The sequence below is a fragment of the Sinocyclocheilus grahami genome, unplaced genomic scaffold (assembly GCF_001515645.1).
Source record: "Sinocyclocheilus grahami isolate Dianchi unplaced genomic scaffold, SAMN03320097.WGS_v1.1 scaffold18.1, whole genome shotgun sequence".
In the NCBI taxonomy this organism is placed as follows: domain Eukaryota; kingdom Metazoa; phylum Chordata; class Actinopteri; order Cypriniformes; family Cyprinidae; genus Sinocyclocheilus; species Sinocyclocheilus grahami.
This window is the reverse complement of record NW_015505197.1, coordinates 2474546-2500155: the sequence shown is the minus strand read 5'-3', so window position 1 is coordinate 2500155 and position 25610 is coordinate 2474546. Positions and strand designations below refer to the sequence as shown.

The 25610-nt window shown below is 38.6% G+C and overlaps 3 protein-coding genes across 4 annotated transcripts in view; 2 read left to right on the top strand and 1 right to left on the bottom strand.

Moving 5' to 3' along the window:
• The first annotated feature begins 193 nt into the window (after positions 1-193).
• Positions 194-15207, top strand: LOC107553435 (TBC1 domain family member 12-like). Its single transcript, XM_016235626.1, has 13 exons — positions 194-1702; positions 4642-4753; positions 6633-6754; positions 10427-10509; positions 11104-11221; positions 11317-11423; positions 11600-11680; positions 12481-12575; positions 12675-12746; positions 12836-12964; positions 13260-13369; positions 14182-14440; positions 14791-15207. The coding sequence occupies exons 1-13, from the start codon at positions 600-602 to the stop codon at positions 14869-14871; spliced, it is 2472 nt and encodes an 823-aa protein (XP_016091112.1). The 5' UTR covers positions 194-599; the 3' UTR covers positions 14872-15207.
• Positions 15208-17086: 1879 nt separating this feature from the next.
• On the bottom strand, positions 17087-22969 carry LOC107553418 (serine/arginine repetitive matrix protein 2-like). Of its 2 annotated transcripts, none has more exons than XM_016235609.1 (8): positions 22611-22969; positions 21927-22072; positions 21108-21630; positions 19630-20233; positions 19071-19147; positions 18867-18960; positions 18025-18143; positions 17087-17922 (listed from the first exon to the last, which is right to left on the bottom strand). In XM_016235609.1, exons 1-8 carry the CDS (start codon positions 22821-22823, stop codon positions 17527-17529), a joined length of 2172 nt encoding a protein of 723 aa, XP_016091095.1. In that variant the 5' UTR covers positions 22824-22969; the 3' UTR covers positions 17087-17526. The 2 variants fall into 2 exon arrangements, with proteins under 2 accessions (XP_016091095.1, XP_016091102.1); XM_016235616.1 differs by having other exon boundaries at positions 18867-18957.
• A 514-nt stretch (positions 22970-23483) lies between these two features.
• LOC107553782 (protein FAM98A-like) overlaps positions 23484-25610 on the top strand; it is a 5816-nt gene continuing 3689 nt past the window's right edge. The window contains exons 1-4 of the mRNA XM_016236091.1: positions 23484-23519; positions 23761-23935; positions 24044-24178; positions 24626-24810. Coding sequence (XP_016091577.1) covers positions 23484-23519; positions 23761-23935; positions 24044-24178; positions 24626-24810 — 531 coding nt within the window. The remainder of the gene's footprint in view (positions 23520-23760; positions 23936-24043; positions 24179-24625; positions 24811-25610) is intronic.

Below are 25610 nucleotides of genomic sequence, written 5' to 3'. Positions count from 1 at the left end.
GTTGCTCTGGCAATTAGCTAAAATAAAATAATTGTTAAATTTTTTATTGTATTTCAGTTAAAGCTTATTTTATTTCATTAAACTTTTTATGGTTTGATGTAAACGTTATGGAAATATAAATCACATAATGGAATACGAATAATGTGTATGGATTTTTCTTAATTTTTTTTTTAGTTTATGCTTTTTATGTTGACTTTAATAATATAAAACTCCAGTTTCGGTTTGGGTGCTGCTTTGTCAATGTGGAGTGTCCTGCAGTTGCTCCAACTGTCCGGTGGATGTCGCGTTAACTCCTGGAAATCCCACTTCCAACCTTTTGCTTGGAAGAGACACGCCGACACCACATTCAAAATGGCCTCTATTAGCGACTGCGCTGGACGTGGATCAAAATGTGCATAAACAACACCGAGCCGTTACTTTACTCTCCATCCTTAACGCTACAGGTTTCGGAGGCGCGATGTCATGAATGTACTGGACTGGCAGAATCGGCGGAGTACATAAGATGAGAGCTTGTTTTGCAGACAGCCCAGCCGAACCGGGGCGCCGCCGCTGCAGCAGAGCTTCATCTGCCTTTCTGAACCACCGACACCTCCAGTGAAATGGAAAGAGTGGAGGATGCTGCTGATGAGCCGGGACTCGCACCGTCCATCGACGTCAACGACAACCGGGAGGAGTACAAAGCACGCGTTTGCGGTTCAGACCCCGAAAGAGCACGGGAGGGTTCTGTTTACAGTTCGGCATATGCGAATCCGGGTGGTGCTGGTCAGCCCTCTCTCTCCCCGGTGATGATGGGGTACAGGGCCGGAGTTTTAAACGGGTTTCCCGAAAAGCTGGAGGTGGGTATGGTGTGTCCGAATGGAGAGGGGGGAACCCGGCCCGGCCCGGATCGGGTTACAGGGACTTCCGAAACCGAGTGCTGGAATAAATCCGACAGAAGCTATTTAAATTCACAACTGAGGTCTGCAGTGTCATTTATGGGTATAAACTCGCCGGATATGAAGATGCCTAATGGAGATGTTACCCATGAGCACATGAATCTTGATCAGACTCATTTAAGGTGTTTGGATTATGCAGAAGGATTCAACAGGAAGGTGCCTGCTTTAGACAAAGGTGTGAAAGTGGGTAATGGGGGGTTGTTGATTGTGAACCGTTATGACACCCTTTCTCAAGTCCCCTTTAGAGCCTTGGGTAGCCTTCCTGCTCCAGAAAGCCGTGTCTTTGTTCAACAAAGCGACAGTGTCCTCTCCACAGGGAGGTCATGTGAAAGGATCAGTCGTGCCAGTGCTGAGAGCTCAGAGGAGGCCCAGCCCTGTGACCCGGATCCCGCAGACACCCTGTCAGAACTCAGTGCCAAGCTGTCCTTTTCTCCCCTGGCAGAAAACACCAGCGATTACACCGAGACAGACCCAAGCCCAGAGGAGGACTTCAGCGACACGGGCCCTCCTCCTCTCAGGCCCCAGAACCTCCAGACTAACTCTGGTCACACAGTCTCCCTCAGCTGTGAGACCACTCCTCTGAGCCCCGGGGATGATGGGTATTTTGGAGCAGAGGGCGGCGGTGTGGATGAATATCTCGGCTCTGTTAAAGCATTCGAGGGAGGCCGGTGGCAGAGTGCTCCAGACAGGGTCGGTGCTGACCCTGATGCTTCATATGACCAGACGCTTGGCACTAAGAGACACGGCATTGCTGAGTTCCTGACCAGGTAGAGAAAGTTGTGTCCAAGTCTCTTGAGTTGCAGTGAACCTCATTTTGATTTTACAGCAGCCCCATTCAGATGTCTACAAAGAGTTACAGCTTTCTGTAGGTTATTTATATATATTAATTTTTTTTTAGAGGTCAGGATGTATGATATAATCAGGATCATTTCAGGTATTTTTTTTCAATATTGCTAACACTTTATTTTAAGGACGTAATGGGGGGTTGTTGATTGTGAACCGTTATGACACCCTTTCTCAAGTCCCCTTTAGAGCCTTGGGTAGCCTTCCTGCTCCAGAAAGCCGTGTCTTTGTTCAACAAAGCGACAGTGTCCTCTCCACAGGGAGGTCATGTGAAAGGATCAGTCGTGCCAGTGCTGAGAGCTCAGAGGAGGCCCAGCCCTGTGACCCGGATCCCGCAGACACCCTGTCAGAACTCAGTGCCAAGCTGTCCTTTTCTCCCCTGGCAGAAAACACCAGCGATTACACCGAGACAGACCCAAGCCCAGAGGAGGACTTCAGCGACACGGGCCCTCCTCCTCTCAGGCCCCAGAACCTCCGGACTAACTCTGGTCACACAGTCTCCCTCAGCTGTGAGACCACTCCTCTGAGCCCCGGGGATGATGGGTATTTTGGAGCAGAGGGCGGCGGTGTGGATGAATATCTCGGCTCTGTTAAAGCATTCGAGGGAGGCCGGCGGCAGAGTGCTCCAGACAGGGTCGCTGCTGACCCTGATGCTTCATATGACCAGACGCTTGGCACTAAGAGACACGGCATTGCTGAGTTCCTGACCAGGTAGAGAAAGTTGTGTCCAAGTCTCTTGAGTTGCAGTGAACCTCATTTTGATTTTACAGCAGCCCCATTCAGATGTCTATAAAGAGTTACAGCTTTCTGTAGGTTATTTATATATATTAAATTTTTTTTAGAGGTCAGGATGTATGATATAATCAGGATCATTTCAGGTATTTTTTTTTCAATATTGCTAACACTTTATTTTAAGGACCAATTCTCACTATTAACTAGCTGCTAGCAGCATATTGGCTCTTGATTAGTACTTATAATAAAGCACATATTAATGCCTTATTCTGCTTGATCATATTTAGATCCCTTAATCCTGCCCCATACCTAAATTTAACAACTACAGCAAATTAGGAGTTTATTGAGGAACTCTTAATTAATAGTGAATGTGTGTTTTCTATTCTAAAGTGTTACCAAAATAATTGTATTAGATGATATTACACTATCATTGGTAAGATTTTTTTATTGTTTTGGAAAAAGTCTCTTATGTTAAGCAAGGCTGCATTTATTTTACCAAAAATACGGTAAAAACTATAATATTGTGACATATGATTACAATTTAAAATAGCTTTTCTATTTTAATATATTTTAAAATGTAATTTATTTTTGTGTACTCCAGTCTTCAGTGTCACATGATCCTTCAGAAATCATTCTAATATGCTGATTTGATGCTTAAGTAACATTTCTTATTATCATTATTGAAAATAGTTGTTAATGTTAATATGTTTGTGGAAACCATGATTCATTTTGTTTTCAGGATTCTTTGATAAATAAAAAGTTTTATATATATTTATATTGGAAATGGATTTCTTGTAACAAAGTCTCTACTGCTTATTTGTTGATAATGTTATCAGCCATAATATAAAAATAATTGGCTACTCAATATAGATACATCCTTACAGAGCAAGACAGGCATGTGTGAGAGAAAATTGGATCAGAACATCAGAAAATGAATCCCAACAGATTTACACAATGACCACATCTCTGACTACTTCCTTAAAGCTTTTTCTTGAATTATTGCCGTTTTTTCCAGATATTATCTACGTTTCTTATTTGAAGTGTTGAGCTGCCTGTGAGGAAGCTCTTTATCGTTTTAGAGCAAAAGTCACACTGTTGCACGCGTGATCAGGCAATGAATGACGAGTAATAACAGGTGCTTTGACTGCCACTCAGTTGTGGCTTCTTTCTTCATAGACATGCTTCACAGAAGGTCTGAAGTGTGCTGTTTGCTTGTGTTATGTTTTCAGATGTTTGATGAAGAGAAGCTGCTTTGCTTTATTAAGGTCAAATACAATTTAAAATAATGTTTTGTCATCTCAGTCTTTCATGGAGGTCAAATTTTGCATCAGAACCAAACCGCATGGTATCAGACTGCATATCTGATTTGTTTCCGTTATGTTTGGGTTTAAATCATGTTATTGCACCAGTAATGCAATACCAGAGTTCAGAGTGAGTCCTCTTCCCAGGAGCTTTGGTCTCAACTCAACAAAGACCTTCACAGACTTTTAACCTGGAAAAAACCCATACACACACACACAGAGGAATTTTAATGTCAGCTTTTATGAGTTGGGCTTCATGGTGTTCTGCTGCTGAGACTGTTTCTGCTCACTACTTATCTTCAGTTCCTTTTTTTTTGTTTTTTTTTTACAGGAAAAACTTCTCCTTTCCAGCTGTACCATACCATATCTTCCTTTGTCACACTTTCTTTTTGTCCTTCTCCCTCACTATTGTGTCTGTCATCCTATCCGTCTCTCTCAGGACAGTATTGACCTGCCTCACTGGCTTTATTGTGTGATTAAGATGGCTTTATATCGATTGTCCCGTCAGAAAGCAAAGATTTTAAGATTTAAAAAGCTTGAGGCTTTATTTGCAGGATGCTGGTGCTGCTGTATCACCACGAGCACTATGAAATCCCCCGTATTAAGCGCATTAAATCCTGAGACCTGGGCTGTCCAAGATCTTAATTCCCTATAGTCATAGTCTGAACTTAAGTTTAATGGTTGTCATATTTTGGCCTCTTATTTCACAGGCTACAAGGACTTAATTAACTCTTCGGGAATATCTCTCTTTTATTCTTATAAAATTATGTGGCATGTGTTTTTGAATAGTCACTCTTTTGGTCTCTCTTCCTGTCTGTCTGTCTTCAAAGGAGTTTGTTTTCCTGGAAGCCCAAAGCATCTCACAGTGCGCCAGGATGGAAGCTGTTTGGGAAAATTCCACTGCAGGACAACCCTCTGAAAAACTCTAGAACCATACAACAGGTAAGGTTTAAAGGAATGACATTTCCCAATTCATTTTTGAATTCTGTTTTTATTTACTCCCTCTCATGTCTCAAACCTGTCTGATTTGCTTTTCTGTGGAGCATAAAACATATGAGCCTTTTTAAAATGTATCAGTCAGTATTGGATATTTTTAATTGTTCATGATTATTTACATCATAACATTATGATGTTGTGATGCCTAAATTGACATTTTAGAAGTAGAATAAAAACAGTTATGTTGTGAAATATTAGTAAAATTTAAAACAACTGTTTTCTGTTTTAATCTATTTTTAAAAAATACATTTATTCATGTGGTGGCAAAACTGAATTTTCATCAGCCATTACTTCAGTTTTCAGTGACAAAGGATCCTTCAGAAATCATACTAATATGCTCAAAAACATTTCTTATGAATGTTGAAAATAGTTTAATATTTTGCTTCTACTTAATATAGTGTAATATTTGCTTCTGCTTAATATTTTTGTGGAAACCACAATATATTTGTTTTCAGGATTCTTTGTTGAAAAGTTCAAAAGAACAGAATATATTTAAAAACAAATTTTTGCAACATTATGAATGTTTTTACGGTCACTTTACTGTGTTGATCATTATATTGCATTCTTGCTAAATAAAAGTATCAATTATTTAATTATAAAATCGTATTGCCCCCAATCTTAAATATATTTATCTCTCTCTCACACACACACACACACACACACACACACACATAGATCTATATATATATATATATATATGTTACATAAAGCTGTTAATAAAGTGTGCAAGGATGCCTTTATTTTTATAAAATATATATATTTGGGTGAATATTTCCTTAAAGAGTGTATAACCCAAGAAACTGTAGCGCTGTTTCCATAACCATGTTTCCATAACCAGACACACTGAAGTCCATACCCTTATTTGTGCAGAGAAAAGGTAGCAAAGCAGTATTTGCTGAAGAGGGTTAGGGAGAGATCGAGAAAGCAAAAGAGAAAGAGTGGGAAGAAAAACCAAGTGAGACAGAGTCTGTGAAATAAAGAAGGATTGATATTACTGCTGGAAACTCTGCGTAATTTTGTGTGTCAGCCAGGAGGGACAAGTGTGTGTGGGGCAAGCGTGGGCATTATGTGTGTGTGTGTGTGTGTGTGTGTGCAGCTGTCTTTACTCTTCTCCTTCAGTAAGTGATGACTGAGCCTGTGTTGTTTTCAGCTCTGGATTTGCGCTCAATTCACCCTCCACACTCTGCAGGTGTCTCTCTGTATTCCAGTGAGAGAGAGACCTCCGATAAACTCGCACACGGAGGCTTCAGATCCTCCTCTTCTTAAAGGAATGTGGTTTCTTAACTTAAGTGTATCAAAAGTACATATAACATCTAAACATTGAGTTAACAGGATTCTTACGGACCTTGTCTGTGTATTTATGTCCATTAACCTTTTAACATCATGGCCATGTAATGTCTTTCAACAGCATGGTTACATAAAGCTGGTAATAATTCACATAAAGTGTACAAGGATGCCTTTATTTTAAATTTTTTTCAAAGTCTGACTAACAGACCTAAATAATGAGTTTGTTGCTTTGTCCAGTATGTATACACATAAATTGAACCACAGTTAGCCTTGGTGTTTGTGCCATTACTCTGTGAATGTAAATGTTTTATTTCTCTGGTTGACCTGTATTGGAGTTATGCTGTTTGTGGTTCAGTTATAATATGGGTTAACAATAAGGCCATTTCCTTTGGGCCTTTCACTCATAGCATGTGGGAAACTCATGATGGAATTCTTCCTCCCTTCACATCTCCTCCGGATATGTGGCAGCTGAGAAAGTGTAGCGACAGATGTGCTGTAATCTCATAATGACTACCTTTCTTTTGTTTTTTTTTTAAAGGAGTATGAGTCCAGGGCGGGGCCCGCCACAGGACCACCCCCTCACCCTCAGCCAATGAGACGCAAGAATCTGGAGTTTGAGCCTTTGTCCACCACCGCTCTCATTCTGGAAGACAGACCTCCGTAAGTGTGAAACTACAGCTACAGAACTACAGCTCCCATAATGCACTGCTTCAAGTGTTGCAAGCTTCCATTTAATCAAATATTTACCCAAATTCCCTGGGCACTGCTGGTGAAACACAAGCTGTCATGCCAAATGTGTGCATATAAACCTGAAGAGCAGGTTCTGTTACAAAATTCTCTTAATGTGTAGCAGAACAGTATGTGCTTTGCTTAGTTGTTAATTGAAAACTGGCTTTTTGTATAGTTAGTGTTGGACTCACTCAGTAAGGTGTAACCAGGGCCGGATTTACCTCTTTTCGTGACATAGGCAAAACAAATTTTTGGGCCCCCTTCCCTATTAATATAATAGGCCTAATATTACCACCCAAGCAAACAAAAATATTTCTTAATCAGTAAAACCGTTACAGTGTTCAATCGCAATAAACGCTTTCGTTCAGTCAATAAAAATCGAATGTAGCTCTTAATTTGTTTGAGAACAAATTAATAGGTGCGGTGTACCACTTTGGGAGTTATTTCTGTAATAATTTTAATGGCCAGGAGTCACAACCACACATCAAGACATCGTTCAGATGATTTGTTTCAAGACATTTGGCATATTTCAGGACGGAAACGTGTTTAACTATTTTTTACGCACCTTATCCCTAACCTTCCATTGCAAATTCTAAAATGTAATTTTAGAGGTAATAACAGAGGCTTGAGCCATTGATATGCAGGCTAATGCAGTTATTAGAGAGAGAGAGAGAAATATTAAGCACGTGTGAATACCTACATCTGTGCGTCTCTCAGCAGTGTTCAGCAGCAGCGTCTACTAATAGCGAATCTTTAAGTTAAACTGCATCAAGAACCTCACTACTGAGAAATGTCATTTAGCATTTCAGCTGCGATACTGTTTATTGATAAATTCGTGGGCCGGCGTTGACGACAAGTTTCTGTCCACGTGTGTGCGTCTGTGAGAGAGAACCGGAGAAAGCGTGATTTCCGTTCATAAAAAAGGTAGAAGACGTGGAGTCATTTTTACCCTATTGTTTGTTATATTTATTTGCTCAATGTCTTCTGAGTTTTTTTTGGTTCTTTTATTGTTGTAGATAGCCCATAGTATAACAAAATATTATATATCTCTTCATTGTGTTTGGGCCCCCCTGGACGAGCGAGCATAGGCACGTGCCTAGAATGCCTATGCGTAAATCCGGCCCTGGGTGTAACCAGGTAGATTTCACACCTGAATGAGATTGCTTTTCATCTGGTTGTAACTTGGGAGTTTGTGGTTTGAAACTAGCTAAAACGTAGTTACTTTGCATTCCAGATGACATGCTCACAGAGAGGAAATTATTCTGATGTACCACATATTCAGGATTGGGGAGCCAAATGTAATAATTTAAGAATTAACAATTGAAAAGCCCACATAACTGTTCCGAATATTGACTTAAATGTGTCCATCTCAGTGTATAAGGTGGTTATGTCCCTGCTCTGAAGGCACTGTCCAAATAAAATGTACAAAGAACTTCATCCATAGAGTGATTTCAGTCCTCTCAGGGCTCTACAGTGCGACCATTTCAGTCGCATTTGTGATTGAAAACTACTGTGTGCGACTATGAAATATTTAGGAGCACCTAAATACTGACACGATCAGCATATTTGTGTTTTCGCTCAGGGGAGCTTCAAGGTTTTCTACTTACAACGTGTTTTTGCAGTGTTTTGAGTAATGTATCAAAGACATATCTGTTTATACCTTGAATTAGGGCTGCACGATAAATCGCATGCGATATTTAACGCGCATCTTGTCAGTAAAGCCGGTTCTTTAATCAGCGCTAAATCTCCATCACCTGCGGGCTTTCACATGGAGCAACATTAACTACACAGAGCCGTTGTTCACTGACAAGCTGCGCAAAACCACAATCATATTTTGCGCATGTTTTGCGCAGCTTGTCGGTGAACAACGGCTCTTGTGTAATTAATGCTGCTCTATGTGAAAACCCGCACTTGATGGAGATATACCGCTGATTACAGAATGGCTTTACTGACAAGATGCATGTTAAATATCGCATGCGATTTATCGTGCAGCCCTACCTTGAATGCAATGTTAATCAGAATGCACTCAAAACACCAGAGTATGCAAGTTAACGAATCCTCTCATTATAACAAACAAAGTGTTGACAGGGTGTAAATAAGAGATTCATTGTGCAGTGTAGAGCTTCGTTGGTTAAAATTATTTAAAAAAAAAATCTTTTATTTCATTTTATAGATTTTTTTTAGTGATATTGATTTAATACAATAGTTCAATAAACAAGAAGTCAATATTAAGTGACTTTCATTGTCTGACTATAACACTATTGCCTGATTTTGCTCTTATTTTGTCAACGAAAATAGTTTCAAACTAAATCACTGCTGAGTCGCTGCAAATCTCCAAGCAAACACGGCTGTGTTTCGTTTTTGAAGGAAGGTGCATTTTTAAATGAATCTAGTGAGTCAATGATTCAGTTACCCATTCATAAAGAGAGTCACTTGCTTCCTTCCTGAATGAATCAGCCGTTAGAATAATTCAATTGATGATTGGGTGATAAAAGCAGTGACTTGCTGCCACCTACTGGCAGTTTTAATTTAATTTTTTTAATAATTTGTCATTATTCATTATTATTTATAGTTATCATTTCAGTTATTTAAATCATTCAATATTTCTATATTTAAAATTTTATTTTTAAAACATTAATCTCAACCTGAATTTCTGAAATTAATTGCACTCATGCAGCCACCTCTGAGCCTCATTAATCGTCTGTAAATATACCTACATTTCACTTTTGTGTTCTTCTGTGCCACCTCTGTAGTGCAAATTAATTTTGTTAATACTGATTTAATTTTATCTGTAACTTACTCTTCTTCTGTTGTTTTAGTTAGAAATTTTGAAAAAGCTTATAAATAGAAATTTTTGAATTTGACATAAAATATGGCATACTTTTAATAAAGTTAGAAAAAATGCCATTACAATGGTAAAAAGAAATGCCCCTGTAGATCACTTTAAGGAGTCAAATATCACCTTGTAATGGGAAGGCTAATTTTTGTTATTGATCGGAAGGTGCTCCTGAATTTTTTGACTGTGCTCCTAAATTTTTTAATGTAGGAGCACAAGTGCTCCTAAAAAGAAAAGTAAGCATAGAACCCTGACCGTACACTTTTCTTATAATCCATGTCTGTTTTAGTCTTTGTATCATTCCTCTGACTTAAGGATTTGGCCTAAATTTAAAACCCATAAACGACAGACTGGAGTTGTGCCCAATGAAAACATGGACAAATCCTTTCTTGAAATCTTGAGCGTGTTGCAGAAAGTTTTAGTTATTTATAATAAATGGTCAGTTTTTATGTGTAAAGCAGAGATTGTCCCTTGCCTCCTGTTTTTTTTTTTTTTGCTTCATTCAGCAGATTTGGTTTTGTGATTTTAAATTTTCAATAAAATTAAAATTCTATAAAAAGTTTAATAAAATTTCACAATATTTATTTTTTAATTTTATTTTTTGATCAAATAAAGGCAGCTTTGGTCAGCATTAGAGACTTCTTAAAAAAAAAAAAAAAAAAACCTTTTAAAAATAATCTCATTGATCCCAAACCTTTGAACAGTAGTGTATATTTGGGTGAAGGTTTTTTTGTTTATGCAGGTTCAAAGACTTCTTGTATTTTTAGGAACCTGCCAGCTAAATCAGAAGAGGAATCTCAGAGACACCGGCAGGAATACAGCGAGATGGTTGCAGGGGCCAAGCGAAGGGGTGAGTAAACGTGTCTCTTTGTGCAGACATTTATTAGACTATATTTGCAATGGAAATAACACTTGACACTTGATCTGTTGGCCATACACCCCTGTATTTCACTACCTCACACAGCTGCCCCTCACACAAACACACAAATTGTTGTTGCATTACAGCTTTGGTCAGCATTAGAGACTTCTTAAAAAAAAAAAAAAAAAACCTTTTAAAAATAATCTCATTGATCCCAAACCTTTGAACAGTAGTGTATATTTGGGTGAAGGTTCAAAGACTTCTTGTATTTTTAGGAACCTGCCAGCTAAATCAGAAGAGGAATCTCAGAGACACCGGCAGGAATACAGCGAGATGGTTGCAGGGGCCAAGCGAAGGGGTGAGTAAACGTGTCTCTTTGTGCAGACATTTATTAGACTATATTTGCAATGGAAATGACACTTGACACTTGATCTGTTGGCCATACGCCCCTGTATTTCACTACCTCACACAGCTGCCCCTCACACAAACACACAAATTGTTGTTGCATTAATGTTGTTGCCTATCTCCACACACACACACACCCACACACACACTCAAACAAACACTTGGTCTTCTTTTGCTTAGAGATGAAAGAGGCACAGAAGAAAAAACATCAATTGAAGGAGCGATACCGACAGGAGGAGAACATCGCCAATGCCATGGTGATCTGGAACATGGAAGTCCTGCCTAATTGGGAAAGCATGTAAGTGTCCCATCCATATATCTGTCCATTTTGCACAAAAAGTGGATTTATTCATGCCTTTTAATGTAATGATGTGCTCTGTTGCTATGACAAAGGCGTAACACACGGCGTGTACGAGACCTTTGGTGGCAGGGCGTCCCACCCAGCGTCCGCGGCAAGGTCTGGAGCCTCGCCATTGGGAATGAGCTCAACATCACCCCAGGTAACTATGGCGACTGCTGGACTCCTCACATTTGGTTAGTCTTGATCATCTGTGGCCCTATGGCTGTGTGTAACATTAGTCTGACACAAACAAACACAGATGAAGTATGTTGACAAGGAAGCAGCTGTTGCGTTTGTCACAGCAATTGTACTTGTGTCTTTGTGTCTGTGTTTTAGAGCTGTATGAGATCTTCCTGTCCAGAGCCAAAGAGAAGTGGAGGAGCTTCAGCGAGACGAGTTCAGTCAATGAAAATGAAGGTCTGTTTGTTCTTTTTTTGCTTTTCACTAACCTGTCTGCAAGCTAAACTACATCACAGAATGAAGTAACTAAACAGTCCTATCTTTGAAAGTGAAAGTGAAGCCAGATTGAGGTGAAGCATTGCCAGTGTGTGTTGGTGTCAGATGCATAGTTTCCATTAAAAGCTTCCTGAATTGCATCGCATGATATCAATAAACCAGACAATATCTTTTCTTATCTACTCTGACATGTGACTGAATGATACCAAGAATATTTACAACATATCCATGATAATTCTGCTGTAAACATAGTGAATACCGTAAAGAATTTAATATGCTCTTTAAGAACCATTAAAGACGTTTTGCATCCTGTCTTGTCTCATGATTCGCAAGTATCAAGTACGAGAGCATTAAGACAGTTGTTTTAATAACATCTCTGATTTAATCATTTAGTAGCAAAAATAGAGTTGAGAATTTCTTTAAACCAGTTTAAACAGTTCATTGCTTAAGTAAACCAGTCAAAACTCTTAATTCAACGTTCATTTGCGTCATTATGAATTCTGAAGAATTGTGTGACACTGAAGACCGCTGCAAGAATAAATTAAATTTTGAACTATATTAAAATAGAAAAAGATATTTTAAATTGTAAAAATAATAATAATAATAATTTTTAGTGTTTTTTTATAGTATCAAACAAATGCAGGCTTGGTCAGAATAAGAGACTTCTTAGAGAATAAGAGGGTGAAAAATATAGAATTTTTTTTAGCTCTGTCAACCAGCTGTAGCCTGACTGATGACTACTTCTGGTTTTAATTCATTAGAATGTGGAGTTTCACTGGCAGACAGAGAGTCGAGTCTGGATTTAATCAAGCTGGATATTTCCAGAACTTTCCCCTCTCTATACATATTCCAGAAGGTAAGAACAGGTGTTTTGGTGCTGAAATTATTATTATTATTGTCTGTTTTTATTTTGTTTCCATCATGACTAATTTTGTCCCCTCTCTCTTTCCATCAGGGTGGACCATATCATGATATATTGCACAGTGTGTTGGGGGCGTACACCTGTTACAGACCTGATGTTGGCTATGTAAGTACCATCCTGGATGACATGAATGAATCGTCCCGGTTCAGGGATGTCCTTCATTGAGTGTTTGACATGTATGTGGCATGTTTTAGGTTCAGGGGATGTCCTTCATTGCTGCTGTTCTAATTCTGAATTTGGAGGAAGCCGATGCCTTCATTGCCTTTGCCAACCTCCTAAACAAACCATGCCAGATGGCCTTCTTCAGAGTGGACCATGACCTGGTACACACATCAAATATATTTGTAGTAGACCTGCTACATTTGCTCTTAAAATGGAGGGAGTGTTGTGTCAGCTTTGCAGTCAGCATTTATTCCAACCATCTGTTGACCCACTTAGAGATTTCATTTGCCAGACAAACTCTGAGTAAAAAAACTCTGAGCCAAGAACTCCCAAAAGTCACAATCTGCTGACGAACATTCCTTTTATCTTGCACACTCAATGTTGTGCTTTTGATCATGTCTGTTTAAGCTGGAGTTATGCTCTATACTGAAGTGATACTTTTGTTTTTCTCCCAAGATGCTGAAGTATTTTGCAGCATTTGAGGTGTTTTTTGAGGAGAACCTTCCCAGACTATTCCAGCACTTTCAGAACAACAGCTTGACGCCTGATTTTTACCTCATAGACTGGTAAATCTGCTCTTAAAATCTCTCTTCCTGCTGTTTGTTCGTTCCTCTCCTCTCTGTGTGTTTCTTTTCCTTGTTTTGAAATCGGAGAGGAGAGATTCATAAGTAGTTTTCCTGCAGTAGCTCTTTATTGCCCCCTAGGGCTGCTTTTATGTTCTCTCCTGTGGGGGGAAATTCATTCATATTTCTCTTTAAAAAAAAAAAAAAAAAGGGAAGCCTCAGGCAAGTTTAGGGTGGCTGAATCTAATTAATAGTGTTGGGAAACAAGAACTGGATTCGCTTAATAATTTTAATACTGGAAACAACCAGACGAGTGCAGTCTGATTCCCAAACGAATGACTGATGTCACAAGATTCTTTATAAAGCTTTCTAATATGCTAGATAATTCTAATATCCATCCTTCTGAATTTATCAAACAGTTTTGATGCTTAATATTTTTATGGAAACGGTGGTACTTTTTTTTTTTCCAGGACTCTTTGATGAATAGAAAGTTCATAAGAATCTTTTGAATATAATGTGCCCTTGCTAAAAGTATAAATTTTCTTTCAAACAATTTTGAACTGTAGTGTAGTTACTGGATTACATGTTTGCTGCCTCTAAAAAGACTTCATTCATTTTTATGTGAATTTCCTTTCTCAAAATGTATTATCTTATTTTATTTTTTTCTTCAATACTGTGAATTGAATTGTTAATGGAACCTTTTAATAATTGTTAAATTCCTTACAGTTCCCATCTGCAAAAACACAGAGCATCTGAGCATTTGTACCACTTCATGCAGAATTCTTTCTTACCAATTTTATCTGTCCTGCTCTCAGGATCTTCACTCTGTACAGCAAGTCGTTACCGCTGGACGTGGCATGTCGTGTTTGGGATGTGTTTTGCCGAGATGGAGAGGAGGCGTTATTCCGAACAGGACTGGGAATTCTGAGACTGTACCAGGATGTTCTACTGCAGATGGATTTCATCCATAGTGCACAGTTCCTTTCCCGGCTGCCTGAAAACACTCCTGCACACGCACTCTTCTCCTGCATCGCAAACACACAGATGATCAGTAACAACCGCCGGTGGAACCAGGTGAGAAATACTTACATTTACATTTTTATTAGTGGCAATGAAACTGGAAATGATGGCATAATTGTGAGGCAGTTTATTTTTAATTATTAAATATAAATATTGAGATGGTTAATTTCACTTTTTGTTTTAATTATAATTTTAAGCAACATTATTCATATTTATATGATGGTTTGGTCAATCGTAAACCAATAAAATCAAATGATAAAGGCATGTTAAAAAGTATCCAAGCCAGTTTTAATGTGATCTTTGCACAACAAAAAGAAAATGCCTGTTTTAATCAAAATGAAAGACATAAAACAGTCTAAAGTTAAAGAAACTTCAATGGGCTTCCTCTTTTTTCCCTCCTCCAGGTCTTTTCTGCTCTGATGAAAGATGGACTCAAAGAAACTGACAAAAGCAGCAGCAGCAACAGTCCTGCCTTAAGAAGCTAACAGCTGACTCTCTCCCAGAGGAAGTGATGATGTTTCTGAGACTCTGAAGAGATGCCGGTCATCACTCAGCACTTTGACTTCTGCAGTGTGCCCGAGGGCGACCTGAACTTCTGAGGGACAGCTCAGGCTCAGCCCCCATGTGCTGAATGTCCTGTTTGAAGTATCTCCAAATGAACCTGTGTCCTGTGAAAGGGACATTTCTTCACTTGTGCTCGCAAGCGTGTTTATGCGTGTGTTTGTGTAAGAATGAGCCTGAGAAAAAGAGAAATGTGAGTCAGGTGACTGTATAATGTGCCAACATTGTCAATGTTACTTTTGTAATGTTGTGACTATAAGCATTTACACACACACAAACACACACATATATATATATATACATACATACAGAGGTCAATGCCACATTATTTGAACACTCCTTTGGTTGATGTGAACCAGAGGTAGGCCCTCTGTTATATACACACACATACACCATATAAACCTGCAGTAGCCTTTCATTAGCACATACCAAATCTGCCGTTAATGTGTTTGTTACACTGTCTCTCAATTTATCTGAATTCAACCTGTTTGCTAACATATTTGCCTCTGACAGCAAGCATAGAGGAATTTGACTCTGCGACCATCCTCAGTATGTCTTAAAAACACAGACGTAGAGCCAAAGTTAATAGAAGAGCATATAACAATTTCTATAAACAGGTGCTGTCGGATATTAGCACTCCAGATTTTGTACTTCACTTCATAAAATAATTGGCTATATTAATTTAAATAAAAGGTTTGAACACACTTGTATAACACATGTACACGCATTAACCAACCAGCAGCAAACAAGCGATCAGCTTTTAGCTTTTGCACCTTCTACTACACTCCAAATGAATGAACCTTCATATTTCCAGATTTTTTTTCTTCAGTTATTTAATGTCTGTTTGTTTTTGTCTTAAAAATAATTTAAGGATTATTTCTCTTGCTTTTTTTCCCCTTTTTTAATCTTCTTCACGCTTGTAGTTTTCTTATGTAACAGTTAATGTACATTCCTGGTGTGAGGGCTCTAGTGTAGATGTGGAAAAATGCTCTGTCTGTCTATCTTTTTTTTACAACATTTTGTAAAATTGAAGTTTATTAGGAGGTACAAACCAGACATGGGGTCAGCATGCCTTTGAAGAGTGCCAATTGCCGATCATTGGAAAATGTATTTTAAAATTTGCTGCTTGATGAGAGGTTTATGGTTCACTGTGTCATTGTTTTTAAACGTTAAATGTAATGAAATACTGCTTAAGAAAAAGCAGTTTCTCCTATTAGCTCTTTACAGAATTAGGGTCTGTTCACACAGAACGCATTTTTGCATTCCACGGCACTGCTTTCTCATTGTCTTTCATTGTCAACTTGTACTAGACAGATGTCTTTTTATGTCTTGCATCTTTTGCTTTTAAAAAATGAGACCGCATTTTCAGTGTTAAAGGAATAGTTCACCCAAAAGTGATGTAATTTTTGCCTGCACTTAGGCCATCCAAGATGTAGAGTTTGTTTCCTCATTGGAACAGCTTTACATCACTTGCTCACCAATGGATCCTCTTCAGTGATGGATGCCTTCAAAATGAGTCAAAACAGCTGATAAAAACATCACAATAATCCACAAGTCATTAAGTCCATTAACAAGCTGTGTTGTAAGAAGCAAATCCATCATTAAGGTCTTCACAAGAGGTTAATTGATGGACTGGAGTCATGTGGATTACTTGTAGATTCACACTGCGTGATTGGTCCCTTAAAGAGAACTAAACAAGGCATCTTTTGCAATTATACTGTTATAAACTCATTCCTATGGCAGAGAACAAAGTTGATTTTCATTTGTCAGAAGTGTGATAGTGACACTGAAAGTGCAAATGCATTTTTATTCTTTATTCGGTGGTTTGCTACTTGCTGTTACTGGTAAGTGGTATTAAGGGAAGGGGAGGTTTTATTCTAGATAACATTTTGTAAGACAGATGGTGGTGTAGAGAGTCGACAATATTTAGAAGAGAAAAACGATTTTAAATGTATGTATCGGCTGAAAATACATTTTTGACAGCTTGGAGCACAGTAGCTTATAGTTAGTCTTAAAGACACAAAAACTACACAGACAATTAACCATGAAAATATAATAAACAGAACAAAATTCTTTATTTAACCAACCAGGCGTTAACATGAGGATTATAAAGCAAATGGAAACCATTGACCACCAAGCTAATCCAAAAACGTTTTATTACAGCATAAACTTCTTCAATCCTAGTATGAATGTTTACATTTTTCAGAGCAAGAACATTGCCGTATGTTTTGTTTGTGGAATACTGTTCATAGGACAATGACAACTGGGAAAAACTTCAGATTGGGCTTGATATACGACCAGAATGTCTGCACATTTCTAGAAAGTTCTGGAGTTTTAGGTTTTAAATCTTCTCTGGTTGATCACATTTAAATGTAACATGCTAAAAGTGTCTCTATATAAGTGAAGCGTCCCTGTAATACACTGTATGCGATTGGACTGTCATCTACAGGATGCATAAAAACATTTACATCATGTTTAGGCAGAACCAGAAAAGACTCACCAATGACTGCTGATTGAAATGTAGTGCAGTTACAAAAGCTCAAACACAGCTGATGCTTTTAGAAGACCTTAAACACTGACTAAGGGGAATCCTTATCACCCTCTGCTTTTTTCTTGTCCTTCTTTTTCTTCTTTTCTTTTCTCTTCATTTTCTTCTTTTTCTTTTTCTCACTCTTTGTTGATTCTGCATCATCCTCGTCATCAGTTTTTTCCTTTTTCTCTTTGTATTTGTCTTTACTCTCATCCTTACTGTTTTTGCCCTCGGGCTCGTTTTTGAGTTTGATATCTGTAGAACGAGGGCTTCTTTCTTCTCTGGTGTGCTTTCTGTCAGGGCTGCGTTCCCTGTGGTCCTGGTAGACCCGTGAGGACGTCGACCTCTCAGGCCTACTGTGTGCGCTCTCTCGTCTGTGAGATGATAAGTGATGCTGGTCTTCATGTCTCTTAGCATCCCTGTGCTGCTCCTGTGACCCTGTTGTCTGCAAAGACAAGAGAAAGCTGATGTTTCTTTCCCACAATTCACTATTCTGTATTACAGATTAGAGTAAGTGATCCATGGAAAATGGCATTTATAGTGCCACCTTGTTCCTGTCCTTGCGGCTATGACTTTCTGCATGTCTCTCTGCACTGTTCAGATCGCTGAAGAACTCCTCACAGCGCTGGCAGAAGAAACCCATCACCGGGATCAAATCACCCCCACCTACAATCAAGATACATGTTGATACATAAATACATATTTGAAAAGGTACACAGTTGAACCAAACTGTTCAATAATTATTGACAGATTTAATTAAATAAAATCAATAAATAGTTGTATTGAAAAAATTATATATGGTTCATGGTTCAAGTAAATAAAAATATATATGAATTGAACCCAAATAAAAATATATGGCTAGAATAAATAAATAGTTGCATTGAACAAATAACAAAAACAATATCATTATTGTGGATTGTGGTTCAAGTAAAAAAATAATAAAAAAATAAAATAAGGTTCATGATTCAAAGTTAAAAAAAAATGTTGTATTGAACAAATGAAAACTACATTGTTATATGGCTCAAGGTTGAAATAAATATTATTTAAAAAAAAAAAAAAAAAAATTTATGGTTCAAATAAATGAAATAGATGAACCACAAGATAAACAAGACTTAAAAATATATATTTTAACTGAACAGAAATGATACTATTATATGGTTCATAGTTCAAATAACTAGTAAATAATGTTGAATTGAACCAAAAGAAAAATTAAAAAGCATTCTGTGATATTTTAAAGATGTGGATCATGATAATTTTTATAATTCATACAGAAAATGTAAATATTCTTATTCAGCGTTTGCTAATTTAGGTCCAGTGGACATTAGCAAGGCAGCTGAAATCACTAATAGCATCTTTAAGTAACATTAGATAAGTTGCTCAAGTTAATACCTTCCTGTTTCAGCAGACCCTCCAGTTCCTTCACCAGGTACTCTTTCCTTTTCTTTTGAATCTGTTTCTCTCGTCTGTCCTTCTCACCCATCTTCTAAAACAGTCCAGGTGTTTTCACAGTAAGCATGACATAATACAGAGCTAACAGTGTTAACTAAGACTTTAAGAGTTGTGATGCAAGACAGATTTCCAGACTCCTCATACCTTCTCCTCACGCCTGGACTCTTGATTAGAATGGCTGCTTCCAGAGCGATTACTCTGACTGTCATCTGTTTTGGATGCTGAAAACAGACACTAAAAGTTGAATGCATTACAAGCACAAGGTTCTTAAAGAAGTCTTCTAGGTCTTTTATCATTTCTTCAAATAGCTGACAAACATCAAGAACAAAACAACAGGTATGATGCAATGCAGACTCTTAAAATACACTTTCAAGAATCTCCTGACAAGCCTGCAACTTAAAAGACCAGTTAATTCAGTTCCAACCAATTACAGATTCCATTCAAACTTTGTTTTGGAGATAAATTCAGCCTTTTTAGCTTTATACATTCTTTAGCAAAACTTCTGAACTTTTTTAAAAAGACTTTTAAAATAGTTTGAAAGCCACCCACTGATATGGATATAATGTTCAGTACTCAAAACTCTAACTCTGCTGAAGTTATCGTAAAAGTTTCATACTGAATAGTGCTTGGTCTTTAGCAAACTTTCAAGTTTCACTTTGGATAAAAGTGACAACTAAAAAGCATAAAACATGCTGGTTCTGACCTCTGGACAATGCTTGCAGCGCCTCCAGGGCTGGTTTGAGCATCGAGAACGAGCCTGGCATTCCTTGTTCTTCCTTTTTTTCCTTTAGTCTGGCAGCCATTTTACAGATGTCAGCCATGCCTGGATTCAGGCCGATGGTCCTCAGGAGAGTTCTCACCTTCTCGCATTCCTCTGGAGAGACTTTTGTCGTGCCAGAAGCAGCGGGCTGCACGCTAGCAGGCACTGCATGAGCTTTGGGTTCCTGGAGACTATGAGTCTGGTGTTCTTTACTGAGATGATGAACCGGAGACCTCACAGATCTTGTCTGGGCCAACGGAACCGTCACAGCCTGAGGTTTGGATCGCTCCTCTTCCTCTCCATATAGGAATTTCTCTTCATCTTCAACACTCTGGAATGCAGGCTTGGTTTCAGGCTGCTGGTTGGGTGTGTTCCAGGATAAGATATTGGAAAAGCTGCTGCTGTCTCCACCAGCCCTCTCGTGAGGAAGCAGGGAACCATAACAGAGTTCAGCAGAGATTTCAGATTCTAACCTCGGTTCTGGGTTGTGGAAGCCTCTAACTGCAGACTGATTTGCCCGAAACATTCCCCTTGTGTCATCAGTATTCTGTTTAGAAGACAAGGGAACAGAATTCACATTACTTGTAGATGTTTAAATGGTCTGGAAGTCAATGAGACAAAATAAACATCAATGATAAGAATCACCAACAAAGAAAAAAAAAAGTCTCTTAAAAATCCTAAAAGTGTACTCTTTGCATTCAAGTTAGAGTTCAAATTTATTGACTGTAAAAGGTAATAATATCTTCTACCTTGAACACATCTTAATCATTAAAAAAAAAAAGCTTTAAAATATATTTTTGAAAGTAAAAAGTTTTTTTTTTTTTACAAATTTGAAAATTTTTCATTAAAAGGTTACGTCAAACTACTTAGTAAGGGTTTCTAGAATTTTCAAAAGATCCAAATAAACATCAAAATTTTATTTACTTTTTTTTTAAATTAAAAACCAAGTCTGTATGAATTGCATTTTAATGTTTTTCATTTTTAGCTACATAATATGTTTTTATACTTTTTGTTTTTACAATGGGTGAATCTTCAGAGGTTTGCCATTTTGAATGATTTATGGTCAAGTTTTCTTGTTTATGCTACCCACAGCCTAAGCTACTTTTCTCTGTGTACAGAAATGACATGACAAGCATGGGGGAATGATGTTTGTATGCAATTTCCCGCAAAAACATTGTAACAGCTCCAAAATTTTTGTATTATATTGTATTGTATTACATTAATATTATTACAGGTTTATCAAAGTGGATTTGGGTAAAAATGGTTTGGAAGTTGGATTTTTTTGGACAGTCTCAATAACATTGTTTTATTTAAAAAAAAAAAGTTACATAGAGTAGCTTTAATAAACATCATGTCATTGAACCATAAACCAAAAAATATAGAAACTCAAACTCAAAACATAACAGAATAGTGTTGTGCACCTGGTTTCTAAGGAGGGCGTCCTTGACCAAAGGCAGATGTTTGTCTAGATCTTTGTTCTGTAGGATCTGTCTTAGTCCATGAAATAGATCAGGCATGGCACTACCGCCAAGACTTATTCCGCTGCTGGTGCTGCTAGAGCCTTCAGCAGTCCCTCTGGAAGAATGTTTTGTCTGGCTGGGGCTCAGGTGTGACTGACTCTTACTGTGCGTTCCGCTCTTCCCGTGACTACGACTGCGGCTACGACTCCTCGCACGACTTTTGGCCCTTGTGCGGCTTTTACCTCGACTGGGACTACGGCTGCGTGTTCTGCTGCGAGCCCGACTCTTTCCACGACTCCGAGCTCGACTACGAGCCCGGCTCCTTCCACGGCTCCTGCTGCGACTGCGTGGATGGCTCCTCCCTCTGCTCCGACTCCGCATTACGCTTGGATGCTTGTCTCCTGTGCCATTGTCACTTTTATCTCCTGGCAGCTCAATCCGGTCACTTGCTTCCAGGATTCGGAGAAACTCTTCTGCCTTTTTCCTTTATTGAAATACAATGGAAATGGATTTGGGGTTAATTAACAGATTTATATGCACACACATATATACAAACATACAATATTGATAATAATAATAAAAATAAATGTTACTTGAGCATCGAATATGCATATTAGAATGATTTCTGATGGATCATGTGACACTGAATACTGGAGTAATGGCTGCTGAAAATTCAGCTTTGCTGTCACAGGAATAAATTACTTTAAAAAAATTAATAGATAGCAATTATAACACAACTCAAATTAAACATACAAAATCTCCTTGTTTAGTTCCTGATACCTGACTTCTTGGTTTTGCTCATCTAGACTTTGGGTTGACCAGTTCTGTGAGGAGTGACCATGCTGATGCTGGGTTGAAGGTGTGAGCAGAGAGCTGATCAGCGTGGATCCACTTTGGTCAGCAGTTGGGCTGGTGAAGGGTCGGCTCTGCAGGAGAAAGACAGGAATGAAAGAAAAAGAAATATGACTACACAGACAAGCAACATGTCCATATTCATATAAATATATATACGATGCATATAATATCCAGTACAAAAGTCTGAGATCACAATAAAAATCTGATATTTCTGTTATTTAAACCTAGAAAGGATAGTGTTTAAATCCTACCTTTTTAAGCAAAGTATGACAAAGTATTTAAATATTTGCAGGCCACTAATCAATCAAACAAATTAGTGCCATTGTAAATGCATGCTTTAAGTAGTTTTAAATGAAGCATGACATGCCACACTGCAGGACACTGCTTGAAATTGCCTTTCAATTACCAACATGCAATACTATTTTACTATGCTTTCATGCACTGCACTGAAAATTCATTTCTTACATGGAATTCAAAGATAATGGATATATATACAATTATCTAATATTAAATTAAATGTATCAATATGGCATTTTGATCAGGTGGATGTAGCCAATGCTGCGACAAGAAGTGCTGATTGGGTTTATGACTGGACCGAAAAACACGTACCTCGTAAAACGATTTTCTGTTGTAGTTTTCATTCCCTGTTCCGTACGGGCGTCCCGGAGGAGGACCGGGCGGTGGAACACAGTATCGAGGCCCCGGAGGAACCCCAAAAGGAGGGCAGAACGGCGGAGGTCCAAAAGATGTTGCGGGGTGTCCGAACCCTGACGGGGGTACCGGTGGCCGGTGATAGTCCAGGTTTGACGTACCTGGGTACATTTTTTTTACATATATATCTGATCAAAATATGTGCAGTTACAACGAGTTTATTTTTTCATTCACTCTCTGAGCTCCTGTGCGTCTACATGAGTCTGAGCGCAGCCACAGCGCCGCCTGCAGGACTGGAACCACCGCGCAGATCAGAATCAGAATCAGAATCAGAATGAGTTTTTATTGCCAGGTATGTTTACACATACGAGGAATTTGTTTTCATGACAGAAGCTTTTTTTTGCTTTATCAGCCGTTTTTATTTTCGGTTTAACGGCATAAATCTGAGCTCGTGGACGCATGTCCCGGCACGCCGGTGTTCTGCATGATCTGAGACAGAACCGCTTTCCCTATTCTGAATTCATTTTTTTTATTTCCAATGTTTTTTAATCCTCAACACCCGTGATTTGTTGTCTGTCACATTATATTAGAGCTGGGGATATTGGTACACGTATTTGAGAGCATGATTTATAGTCAATGAATTGATTAGGCCGTGAAGCGTCAGCAGTGCTCAAAAATCTCAAATATCTCCTCTGCCATAAATAGCCTGAATCATTATAGCCTAAATGAACACACCTCTGTCACCACATTCCCAGCTCTCGATGTGTCAGACGAGTTTACAAGATCATTAAACTCGTGGAGTGTTCTAGAATCAGTGAAGAACTGGTAGGGATGGGTCGTATTTGTATGAGAATAAAGACCTTTAACGTTAGATGTAATAGGAAAATTATTGGTAATCCTATTTGAGGACCAGAATTAACTTGTATAATGTCGTACTTTCTTAATTGAAAGCGTTTAGCTTTTTAAATATATACCAGAGGTAAGTATGCTTAGATATTGCACTGTTGCAACATCATTGGGTCACTTCACATTCCCCTATATAGCAGGGGAAGTGCAGGATGACCCGGGACCATATCGAAATGCAAGCATAAGCAAATAAACTGCTCAGGAAAGTGTGTATGTGTGTGTTTACAGATACCAAGGTCCTGTCCTAGAGGACGGAGCTCTTGAGACAGCTGTGACTGGTGGCGCTGCATCTCCAGAGTTCACTAAACTCTGTGCCTGGCTTGTGTCTGAGCTGAAGCTCTACTGCAGACTAGAGGAGAATGTGCAGGCGACCAGCTGTGAGTGTGATCCTGCATATAAAATGTAATCTAGGAGACCAAGGAAGTGTCAGTCAGAGTGTGAATTCTGTGTTTTGTCTGCGGTTTGTTTGGGTGTGGCTTGTGCAGGTCCGAGCGAGGCTGAGGGGTTTCAGCTGGAGATGAGTGGTCTTTTAGCTGAGCTGTGCTGTCCGTATCCTGCTCTCATCACCGGAGAGGTCACCAAACGTCTGCTGAATGCAAACAACTGCCTGTTACTGCTAAGTATGCAAACAAAATCAAGGGGGGGTTGGTGAATTTTGTTACTTGAAATACAATTTAACTGAAATATTCATTTCAACTTTTTTCGGCTTGTTGCCATGCCAAGGCAACTGCCTGTTACTGCTAAGTATGCAAACAAAATCAAGGGGGGGGTTGGTGAATTTTGTTACTTGAAATACAATTTAACTGAAATATTCATTTCAACTTTTTTCGGCTTGTTGCCAAGGCAGCAGTTCTCATTTTCTTTTCTTTTCTTTCATTTCAATTTTATTTACTAAAACAAGTAAAAATGAGTTGAAAAATGAATATGAACAATATAGACATGAAAAAATTACTATAAAAAAAAAAAACTAATTCAAAATATGAATAAAATCTATTACAGTATCTCTATGGTACTATCAAGATCCTTTGACATCTTAAATAATTTTCATACTCCTACCATTCTTCCAGGCTTCTTGATCTCCGAGCTTGAGGCGTCTAGGATGATCCTGGTAAACCAGCCCCAGAAGAAGGTGCAGGAGACAGGTGGCAGTAAAGACTTCATGGAGCTGAAGGGCATCTGTATGGCTCTGGGCATGTCCAAACCTCCTGCCAACATCACCATGTTCCAGTTTTTCAGTGGAATTGAGAAAAAGGTGAGGTTTATTAACGGGCAGTTTATATTAATATATATACAGTAATAAATGTGTGTACCCACATTGGGTCACTAATTGATTTGTGCAGAAAACCTCTGTGCTTTCACACTAGTATTATAGTTTATTATTTAATAATATTACTATATTAAAGGGTTAGTTCACCCAAAAATGAAAATTAGTCCATGAATTACTCACCCTCAAGGCATCCTAGGTGTATATGACTTTCTTCTTTCAGACGAATCCAGTTATATTAAAAATTGTCTTTGATCTTCCAAGCTGTTTAATGGCAGTCAGCGGGTGTTGCAGTTCATCAGTCCAAAAGAAGTGAAATAAAGCGCATTCATCTATAATAAAAAGTGCCTCACACGGCTCTGGGGGGTGAACAAAGGCCTCCTGTAGCGAATCGAATAATTTTTGTAAGAAAAAGAATTATATTTAAAACGTAATAATCAATTTAATCTAGCTTGCGCTCACTGTTGTACATGGAAGCAGCTCCGGGCGGATGACGTAGGTGTCTGCGTTGTGCATGCGCCGCTCAGAAGTGACGAACACGGAAGCGCAGGGGAGAGATCAAACCAAAACAACGATCACGAATTAGAAGTACAAAACGAGTATTTGTAGAGAAGAATGTCGGAGGATTTCGATATAAGCCAAGAGGAGAGAAGTAAGGAAACTTTGCTTCCTTTGCTCCTGTAAACAAACGTTGGTTTTCACTAGACTCACCGGCGCATGCGCAATGCCGACATCTTCCATCATCCTCCTGGAGCTTCTTCCGTGTCCAACTGTTTGCGCAATCTAAA